Raw genomic sequence first — 11,780 nt, 5'->3', positions numbered from 1 at the left:
ACTGCTTGTGTTAATTTTTAGTGAAATGTGAATCATTACTATTCATTTTTATATGTTTACACTGTACTTAATTAATTTTATAATTAAACTTGAGGAATACAATGCTAGAAAATATAAAATAATTTTTAGTATATCAATACTTACTTTTTGATGTTTCAGCTAAAAACACTTCTTGTAATATTTACTCTGAGTTTGAGTGTGGAAATGGGGATTGCGTTGACTATGTCCTCACCTGTGATGGTATCCCTCACTGTAAGGACAAATCAGATGAAAAGTTACTCTACTGTGGTGAGTGTTTAACAAGGAATTTTATGTTGCAGAAAGATATTTCTGCTTAGTTTCATAGTTTTAGAGATGTTTGCCTGTCTTAATTTCGTGTGAATTGCCTCAATTTTCTCTCCTTGGCGTGTACCTCAAGTACATTGACCAAACTTTGCTTGTGATAAAGTGACACACATCATTATCTAACCAGTTACTACAGTACTCACTGAAGAAAATCTTCATTTTCTATCACTCTGATGCAAACTAAAGGAGGATTGGAGGTTATTTTATGTTTCCCTATAATTTATATTTACCAATAATTTTAGGCCCATATTACTAAAAACATAATTCAGAAATATTAAAGTGTGGTGTATACTGCAGATTCACTCTTTAGCAGAGATCCACCTTCAAACAAGAACATGTTGAGTAGATGTCAAAGCATTGTTAATTCAAGTTTTGTTTCAAGGATCAACATAGGGCTAGTGTCCTTTGATTTGGAAACTGTGATAGCCATGATCCAGAAGAAAAATGGCCTTGCATCATGCGTGCCGCATGTTGGTGACAGCAAGTGGAAATCATTCTGTGAAGGAGATTGGGTTTTCTCTTGTAGGCATCAGCACAAATTTGCCTTCATCCCTCCATAAATCTTTCCTGTACAATTGTCCAGGTTTATATTAAAAAAGAGTGTGACTTATTTTAACTTTATCACACCAACAGCATTAGGTCTTTGCGCCATGGAAAATTTGGGGATCTTCTATTAAAATTGCTACCTTATAAATAACTTAATTGTTTAGAACTTTACCATGGCAATATGTATACCCACGTAATCAAAGAATTGGTAAATAGAAACATGAGAATTTGAGAATTAGCATGTAATTTTTCATTGTAGACTAATATTCTCATTTAGAATGATAGAGAAATATCATCTTGTTTAATTGCCTTACACAGAAGGTATTCAAGTTTTATGTTTAATTTACAGAATAAGAATTGAATATAGAGTTTGAAAGTAGTAGGAATAATATTAAGTGTAAAAATATACATTTACTATGAAATGAGCCTGAGAATAACATCATCATATTTTTATATTTATATAAACCAGTTATCAATCATATAGAGGAGGAGTTAGTAAGCCCTTTAAAAATTATTCATTTAATTCATGTGTAAGGTTTTGGAGACCACACAGGCATCAGTAGTTCATTTCCTAACATTTATAATTCTAATTCCTAACATATAGTAATTGTACATTGGGCTGTGACTCTTCAAAATTTAGTTAATTATTGCCAACCATATTAACCCTGCTTTAGTAGAAAATGTAACAAGTTATTTCTTCTCTCCAAACACACTTGTATTCCCATAGGAACCCACTTTACATCCCTCAGTCTCCCACATCAGTTTCCTGTTTTCATAAGACCTTTTGTATTTTCTACTTCCTCGAAAAACACCTTAACTCTCCTATATAACGAGAACATACAGTTGTAGGCATTCTGTATCTACACCCCCATTTAGCAGAGATGATTCCCTTGCAGATCTAGCTGTGTTGATGCAAATGAGTGGTTTTCAGTCTTTTTAAAAGCTTCTTAGAATCCTCTGTATACTTACACCATGCTTCCTTAATTCATCTTTGATTGACACTTTGTTTGAGTTCCTGTTTTGGCAACTGTGAATAGTGCTGCAGTAAATATATTAGTGCAGGTTTTACTAGGCTGTGGTGATTTCCATCTTTCAATATATATATATAGTGGAATCATTGACTTATATGATAGTTACATTTCTCAACTTTTGATATCACTTATGTTTTCTATAATGACTGCACTAAAAATGCATAAGCATTTCATTTTCTGTATGTCTTAGCTGGAAATTGTAATCTTTTAGTTATCTTTTATGATAGTCATTCAAATGATTATATGATATTTCATAGCAGTTTTGCCTTGTGTTTTATTGATAGTTATTCGAGCATTTCTCATATACTTTTTGGGTATTTAGAGATATTCTCTTGGAAAGTGTTAACTTAGACCTATTAGCTATTTCAAGTTTATATTGTTTTTGTTTTTGCTGTTGAGCTCAATTCCTTCATATTCTACATAGTAACCATTTTCAGATGTATTTTCTATGTTTTTCTGTCTCTGTTTCCATCATTTCTGTTATGCTTTGTCATTACTCTTATTCATATAATTCTGGATTTATTTTACATGTGCTTTGGTAGTTACCTGAGATATATTGTTTGGATTTATTTGTATATTATCTTATTTTAACTCATTTATATTACCTTTTTTAAATGTTAGCACTCACAGCTATACAGAGTATTGAATTTTAAATGTTCTCATTTGATATTTTATTTAATTAATTGGTAGCTCAAAAATGCTATTCAGTTCAGTGGATATTATAAAGATATTTTAGCAGAAAATTATTGATATATCTCTGATTATTTGATATGGACATTTAGAAATGCATGCTTTGCTACATTTTTTATTATAAAATTGTCGCCAATATTAATGAATTAATGGATGGATGTAAAGATGAAAATCTTAGTTAGCTAATGTAATAAGATAGAAAATGACATTTTAAAATATACTTATTAGGGGAAGAAAAATAAACAAAATTCTTTTTGTTCACCACTGATAGCATAATTATACATCTAAAATAATAGTTTAAAATGTTTTCTTAATACCCTCATCCAACCAGAAGTAGAATATTTTGCCACTTCTAAGATATTTCTTCTAAATTTATTATACATTGTATGCTTATTTCTATGCAACATGGGAGAAGTGTGAGAAACAATATGTAGATATAACCCTAGAAGATACGTAGTTAATTCCCAGTTAGGAAACACCAGGTCACAAAGACTCAAGTGAATTATCTGCTTGTTCTTTGGAAACTAAGCGACACTGTAATTCAAACCTTTTATATAGTACAGGACAGCTTTATAGATCGTGATTCCATTAGTTAGGAGAGAAATTTTATTCATGATTTTACACTTTAGAAATATTGCTATATGATCTCTAACAGCAAGTTTCTGTTTATTCATAAGAAAACCGAAGTTGCCGGAGTGGTTTTAAACCTTGCTACAATCGTCGCTGCATTCCGCATAGCAAACTGTGTGATGGTACAAATGATTGTGGAGACAGCTCTGATGAACTGGATTGTAAAAGTAAGTAATTTTACATCAGTTTTTGCATGTTAGATGTCATTATATGTGTTTATTAAATTTTCACAAACTTTTTCACCAAGTAAATTATGCTATAAAAATGTCTGATTGCATGTTTTGTAAATACTTTTGGAATAAAATGGTTGATTATTGTGTTAAGAAAAATAAATAAAAAACAAACAAACAAAAATAAACCATAGTTAGTGATATGAGAATTTCATGATCTCTCTCTCTCACATATGAAATACAAAAATATTGATCTCACAAGAACTTGAGAAAGGATGGTGATATTATAGGATACCACCTGAATAAAGGATCATGAGTGTGTACAATGATACAGTTCAGCAATGCACTAATTCAGTTTTGTAAATCAGTCAAGCTGAATTCAGTTTAAACAGTTATGATTACCTTTCTAGTTTCTGTTTTCTAATTCACATTTAAACTGTTGTCATTTCTTTAATCCTGGTTTTATATACTTATTTTTAGAGAATTTATATCAGAATATAGAGCACTGAATATGTTGCTCTAAGAATGACTACTATATTACTTTGTTCTCTTTTATCCATCATTTAATTTCTTAGCAAAGAGGTAACATACTTAGGATTTGTCTTGAAAATAAATTAAACAGACTTATTGAGGTATATTTAAAATGCATTATACTTTACTTTTCTTAAATATACTCAATAATTTTTAGTAAATCTACCCAATTTTGCACTCATCATAAACAATAAATTTCAGAAATCTTATCTGGGAAGTTTCCTAATCTTGATTCTCATTTCCCCCACAATTTTCCCTGTTTTAAGCATTTTACAAAGTTAAATATGCAGAATGCAAATTTTCAGTTCTTGCTTCTTTCACTTAAATATGTCTTTGAGATTTATCCATATTATAAAATATACTAATATATCATGAATCATTACTACTCCCTTTTTCTTTTATAATTTTTTTGAGAGTATAATATAATTACACCATTTCTCTTTTTGGGTTTGTCACTTCAAACTCTCCCTTCATAATCTCTTTTAAATTCATTGCAATTTTTCCCAATAATTGTTCTTATATGTATATTTATGCCCTATGCCCCTAAGTAAAACCTTCTGTGCATATTACATGTATGTATGTGTTCAGGGCTGATCTTTGGTCTTAGATAACCACGTGGCATACTATTTTCATGGCTAATTTTTGGTATTAGATAACCAGGTGGTATACTAGAAATAGTGTTCCCTAGGGAAGACCATTTCTCCCATTCTCTGCATTCGTTAGTTGCCTGTCTTTCTTTGGGTAAAGTTGAGACCTCACAGAATTGTGATGCCTTCTGCTGTGTATTCATAACTCACATAACCAATAATTGACAAATTTCTTGTTGTTGATTAGAATAGCTCTCTAGTTACAGCTTAGACCTAGATTGACTATATTTTTCTATACCTTTCCCTGCCCATATTTTTCTAGTTTTTCTACACTTTTCCCTGCCTGTAATCTTTCTACTTTGTTCCTGTGTTATAAATAAATTAATATTCCTCACAGTGCCTACTAGAAAGATATTCTAATTAGACTTCCTGTTTCTAGACTTACTGTCTGAATTTTAAAGGTGCTTCACCAATGTCTACCTCAGTTTCCAAAACACTAGAACACAAAAACAAATTGAATAAGTGTATTAATATTATGTTGAATGGTAAATAATACTAAGATAAAAATACTCTATATAAAATGGCATGCTAATGTTATGTTTTTAAAATTACTAACTACTAATGACCATGAATTGACTACCAATATTTGTAGTCAAATAACAAAATATCAAGTTACCTGAAATCTGGACCTTACAAGTATTTCTAAGGAAAAAAATTCTTTAAAAAAAAATCTCTTAATTTCTGAGCACACATTTTGTGTACACCAAGCTAGACCAAGAGACAAAATTAGCACATATGTCCTACAGTCATTTTTTTAAGATGACCCCATTCATCACAATTAAAACATTTGAAATCATGAGTGATTTCATTGCCTGGGCTTATTTGGGTTAGAGATTTACCACAACAAATATGTACCTTTCAGAAAATCCAAGCATATGGGACACTAGAAGTTTAAAGGTCTATTGCTCTTTGCCACATTATCAGGATATTATTGTGGACATTAGTCATGAGGTGAATGCACTATGACTGCAGTTCTTGAAAACTTGAAGATGAAACTATTACAAATACTTGGAGAGCCAGAGATTCTGTAGTAAATTTCAGATGGAAGTATTTATTGGCTTTTTTGCTCAATAAGAAAATAAGGAGGGCAACTCAGATAATGTAAAGATGGTTATTTTATAGAATGCATTAAAATTTCTTGCTAAATTAAACATAAAAGTTCAAGTATATTTTAGATACAGCAGAAACATTTCCTCAAGAATATCTTCACTCAGCACTTTAAAACACTACAGAGAAAGCAAGCTTGTAAGCTTGAACTACAAGTGCCAACTTATCTTGATGAACTGGAGATAATTTCCTAACTATGTTGATGAACATCAACTCACTGAAGTCATAGATGGCATCAGATCAAACACTAAATGAGGCAGAAAAACAATCAGTAAAAGATTATTGATGATGAATATAGAAAGTCTTCATAAAATAATTGATCGAAAGAAAAAGTGTGAGATATAAGTGGGATAAAATGTCTCCAAAGAATGAAAAAACAGAGGAAATGTGTGCAAATGTGTACAAATGATTCAAGAGCTTCAAGGAAGGCTCGCAAAGCTCCATAGCTTGCAGTGCAACCATTAACTTTATTGTTACCTGACGTTCAAAAGCAGAACTACTTATTTTGAAATTAAGTTATTTCATATTACCTATAAAAGTTTAAAAAAAATAAAAATTTGTAATATATTTAAGGTAGATACAGGAAATAGATAAACATTTAAAAGAAGGAAGGAATGAAGTGATACTAAGAAATTGGTACTATCTATCAAATAGTTACAATAGTTTCCAGCGAGAGAGAATGCATTAAACTAGGTTGATGGTAAAAATAAGAAGATAGACATTGAAGTAACTAAGTAAAAATATGTGGAAATCATGTATCATAAAATGGTTTTTTTTCTCAAATGAAGCCATTGAAACTTAATGGTAGTAGTTTTTCTGAAACAAGTAGGATTTTCTTAAAATTGTAAAAAAAAATGGTGTGTTCAAATTAAGAAAATAGAGTGCATACTACCATATTTATAAAATTGTTGTGGATATAATAAAGCAGTAAGTCTTATAAAATATAGGTAAAATACATTGTATCTAATTATATCAATAGCAACTGCCAAAGAATAGTATTCATTAAGAAGGAATACTGTCTTTCTTTTTAAAGCTTAACAATCTCATTTACAGTCTTGTCATAAATGGGCACTAGAAATCAAGCTTTGAAATAGTATTTGTTGAAATTATATATTTATTAAATAAATCCCAGTGGCAGTTTGCTACCTGCTTCAATGGTTTATATTACCAAATCATACACACACACACACACACACACACACACAGGCTTTATATTTTAATATGCCTTAATTAGCTCAATAGCAGAGCCAGTGCTTAAACTTCATGAACTCAATCCTGAGTTATTACTTACTAATTCTATTTTTTATCTTGGCTGCTCTGGAACCAGAGGGCTGTCCAACTGGGCTGTGGTCTGGACAGTGCTCTCATTGTTCCTTCACATGGCAGCCATGCCTCTCCTGCACTCTTTTCATGCATGGCATCTCTCCTCTCCTCCACACTGCTCTGGCCTGGTGGATCTCCTTTTTCCTTCTTCATACTCCCTGGCCTGGGAAACCAAAACCCCAACTGTGTCTCTTCTCCTCAGATACTGGCTGCTGTCATTATTACTTACCAAACAGAATAAACTGGGGGCAGGATCCCTCAGTGTCTTCCTTGAGGACTTTATCTCCTGCAAACAGTTTTGAGGACCCAGTTTAACATAAGAATACAAGCAGAATTTGGCCAAACCCACTACATTTCTCCCCATTAGTCCAATTAAAAAGGTTCTTTTCTTTCAGATATAAGTTGAATACAATTAAATCAATTATGCAAATTATAAGGTATGATGTACACTTATAACCTCTAGTCCATCATATTTGTCAACTTAGGTAAAGTACTTTATCATCAATCCTAACTTAAAGAGTTTACAATTCTGCCCCTGAATTATGTTTGCTTTAACTTGTAATATCATCTAAAAAAAATCCTTTCAATTTTTGAATATCTTTAATGCTAGAGAACAGAAGTTCAATTATGAGACTATAACTAGTCTTCAACCTCATCAGAGATATCAGAAGAAATTAAATATTACCTGAATATGTAGGTCGCACAAAAGCATAGCTTCTAAAACTATGCAATTTTTAGAGACAGCTGACTTCTTGGACATTCAGCAATATTCCTCATAATGATAAAGCATCTGTCTTCAGTCCTCTGGCCCAGAAACATCTGACAGACCTTAAGTGAAGCAGGAATTAGGAAGGACTAGGTTACTCCCTCTTGGCAGAGCTTAGCAGTTGACTATTCCACATCTGTATGTCTTTTTGTACAATAATTGCCTGCAGAATGAAATTAGGATTTTTGTTACCCAGTGGCTAATTTGCCACAATTGAAGTAACTCCAATTGGAGGTAATGACACTCAGTATCTTCCTTGAAGGGGGATGGGATACTGTCAGAAGCAGACATGTCTCCTAGTACAAAGATCTGTTCAGAATAAAATAACTTACTGGGCAGTGGTGGTGCACGCCTTTAATCCCAGCACTTGGGAGGCAGAGGCAGGTGGATTTTTCTGAGTTCAAGGCCAGCTTGGTCTACAGAGTGAGTTCCAGGACATCCAGGGCTACACAGAGAAACCCTGTCTCAAAAAACCAAAAGAAAAAAACAAAAAAATAAAAAAATAAAATAAAAAAATAAAAAAGTAAAATAACTTTAAATGCCATATTTTATGGATTTCTGATGCTTTTGATGACTATTATCTATATATAGTATATCTGAATTATTTAACCTTGGCTACTCTAGACTATATGCTATTTGAATAATATTGAAATATTGAGAATAAAATAAAATATTATTTTAATTAAATAAAATTTATTTTAATTAAATCAGAATCTAATATTCCCATGAGTTTACTATCAGACCTTTAACTTGCATTACTTAATTATCCTAAACAAATTATAGTAGCAGCTATTGGAAGCATGGGATCTAAGCTTTGTATTCTTAAATGAGCTGCATAGGCACAATGCATATCTAAGAGTAACAAAATTTATTTTAAAGTTCATGTCAATATACAAAGATGTAGTCCAATGAAAAACTTAAACCTATATTAATATGTAAATTCTGTACCAATGTAAGAAAATATAACTTCAAATCTACATCAAAATGTAAAGATTTCTACCAATGTAAGATTAAAGATATAAAATGTTTTGTTGAAGGGTAAATTTAGTAATCCATCCCCATATATCCAATTTCTTATAATATTCTTCTATCCCCCCCTTTTGCTTTTCAATCCCCTCCTCTTTACCTCAACAATTACCACTATTTTTTCCTTCTATCCTTAAGACAATGCAGTTTTCCTTTATTACTCACTTTTATAGAGATTAATATCTCTTTAAAACCATTTAAAGCCTTTATTATTTAAAAACTCTTAAAGCAGTTACCACTATTTCTCCTTTCTATCCTTAAGAAAAGTCATTTTCCCTTATACATTCCTTCTATGGAGATACATATCTCTTTATCAATATTTGTTGAGAAGATGTTTCTCTCTTTGTCTATGCCTTTGTTTCATATATTTGAGATCAGAAGCCTGAATATATTTTAAAAATGCTTGAAGCAATTATCACAATTTCTCCCTTCTACCCTCAAAACAAGGTCATTTTCTTTATTCATCCCTTTTATGGAAATTAATATCTCTTAGTTAATATTTATTGAGATATTGTTTCTCTCTATGTCCATGGCTTTGTTTCTTACACTTGAGATTAAAGGTCAGAATTTTTTTAGTTTAAAAACACTTAAAGCAATTACCACTGGTAGATTCGGGGATGGATGTCCCATTCAAGAAGACACAGAGACAGATGCAATAAGCAAGAGGTTTAATGATCCAGTATGCTGGGGTTGCCCCACAATAGGGGGGAAGGGGACTCCGAGGAACAAACGCACACACTCTTTATACCCTTTCAAAACATAGGATTTAGTTTACAGCGTGAATTGGTTATTTTTTTTTGGGGGGGGGGGGTCATTGTCCTTTTTGTCCATTGTCCTTGGTGCCTCACCAGAGGAGGAGGGTGGGGCACCAGTCCTACTTGCAGAGGATACCCTTTGCAAGTAGAACTGGTAGGGAGAGATCCACTCCTCACTGCAGGTGGGACGTTTCCTGGAACTGAGCCTTACTCCCTGCAATTTGGGTCATCTCCTGAGGCTGGATGTTTATTCAATAAACTCTTTTGAAGCTTCCTGACTTTAAACTTAATGGACATTCCTGGCTTCCCGGTATTTTTATGAGGTGCCCCTGTTTGCTCAATTCTTACACTACAATTTCTCCCTTCTCCCTTCAAAACTATGTCATTTTCTTTATTCCACCCTCCTAAGGACATTACTATCTGTAGATATATAATTATATCCCTTTTCTCCCTATCTAGCTTGGATTAACATCCTTTCCTATATATTTAACTTCAATTAAATTCCCTTCTATTTTATGTATGAACCTATTTTCAGGTGAATTTATCAATAAATGTTACCCTATCCCCTGAGTGCCCAGATTAAAGGTTTGGGCTACCAGTCCTGAATCTAAGCTATTCTTTAATATTTTTTACAAGTTGAAAGCTAAGCTGGTTGGAGTCTTTCCTTGAGGTCACCACTCCATTTAGTCCATTTCTCAATCTGTTTATCTCCTTGAACACAGGATATAGCTCCATTTCACTTACAAGAGCTTCTGTTCTCTAGTTTTTCTTTCTCAGCATGTTCTTTTTCATTACAGGTTTTTGTAAGATTGAATATTAATAACCTTGCAATAGAGTCAATATTAGGCTGTTTTGGAATTTTCTCTCCCAATATAACTGATCAAAATCTTTTTACTTTAGCCTCAGGCAGACATTTTGGTCACTGGACAAAAAGTAGCCACATAATTTGTCAAATTATCACAAGAACAGTCTTTAGACCACATAATAAAATTCTTCTCATAAACCTCTTGAACCAGGCACCTACAGTTCAAATCACCCTTATCAACACTATCTTACTTGTTCCTACTATTATGGCCCATTAATTCCCCACTTAAATCATTCAAATCATTTTCTAATCCCTAGGATGTCCACTTACCTCTAAACAGTAACATGGTCTGACCTATCACATTATTTCTCCAGCCCTTTGTTCCAACTTCTATCTTAATTAGGGTTTTATTGCTATGAAGAGACACCATGGCCATAGAAACTATTTTGGAGGCATAAATTTAACTGGTTAACAGGCCAAGGTTTAGTCCATTATTTTCACTGTAGAAAACATGTTGTTGGTATGCCAGTATACATGGTGCTGGAGAAGAAGTAGAAAGTTTGGCATCTTGACCCTCATGTAGAAAAAGAACTAGCTGGGAACTTAGAGCCTGCCCACAGTGACATATTTCTTCTAGCAAGGCCACACCTATTTCAACTATGCCACACCTCCGAATAGTCCCATTCCTTATGAGTCAAGCATTCAAACCTGAATCTCTGGAGTCATTTCTATTCAAACAAGCACACATATCAAGAGTGGTCATTAGTAGCCCTTTTTTATCATCAGAGAAAAACCCAGTCTTCATCAATCTTTTATTTATTGTCCCTTTAAAGATATTCCTTCCATTACCAAGAACTTAGACCTGAAACTATTTGAGCAGATATGAAGAGCTGCTCAGAAATGTTTTCATTTTGTATTCTTCTTGTATTGTTGTTGTTGGCTAAGTGACGGGATGTGTGTGGGGTACATAAATGATTAACATATTGTACTTAGTATCGATTGCCTCCTTTGGGTAGTAGTACACCAGTGTCCTTGGTCACAAGAGTTCCTTCAGGTGGATGAGAGGACTAGGAGTTCTGAGGCTTCCCAGAGGAAAGATAACACCTGGTTGTTTTTTCTACTTGTTTTGTTTTTGTTTATAAAACTGCTTAGAAAATCTCTAAAAAGACTCCACAAACAATAATCTAAAAGAAAAATTAACCATGGCTCAAACAAACAAACAAACAAACAAAAACCAGTCTCTCTGTGTTTGTACACTTTGAAAGCTTAAGCAGTTATGAAATCATTTAATAGAAGGTGTTATGTGAAAGTATGCAAATTAGCATTGCCACAGAAAATTTAGTGTCAGTCAGTTGGAATCCCCATGCCAAGTTCTTTTTTTTTTTTTAATTTTTTATTTTAGATATTT

The 11,780-nt window shown here is 32.6% G+C and overlaps 1 protein-coding gene and 1 pseudogene across 7 annotated transcripts in view; one reads left to right on the top strand and one right to left on the bottom strand.

The window, feature by feature from the left end:
- Positions 1-11,780, bottom strand: part of LOC116090126 — a 1,191,078-nt pseudogene that overhangs the window by 311,920 nt on the left and 867,378 nt on the right.
- The window catches only part of Lrp1b (LDL receptor related protein 1B), a 1,939,581-nt gene that overhangs the window by 1,633,116 nt on the left and 294,685 nt on the right, over positions 1-11,780 (top strand). For 6 of the 7 annotated variants that reach the window (XM_031370139.1, XM_031370141.1, XM_031370138.1 and 3 more), the window contains 2 exons: positions 160-288; positions 3,290-3,409. In XM_031370139.1, the coding sequence (XP_031225999.1) occupies positions 160-288; positions 3,290-3,409 (249 nt within the window). The remainder of the gene's footprint in view (positions 1-159; positions 289-3,289; positions 3,410-11,780) is intronic. The other variant, XM_031370142.1, reaches the window with a different exon arrangement.

This window comes from Mastomys coucha, unplaced genomic scaffold (genome assembly GCF_008632895.1).
Source record: "Mastomys coucha isolate ucsf_1 unplaced genomic scaffold, UCSF_Mcou_1 pScaffold15, whole genome shotgun sequence".
In the NCBI taxonomy this organism is placed as follows: Eukaryota; Metazoa; Chordata; class Mammalia; order Rodentia; family Muridae; genus Mastomys; species Mastomys coucha.
The sequence above is the reverse complement of the archived record's forward strand: the minus strand, read 5'-3'. Positions and strand labels throughout refer to the sequence as shown.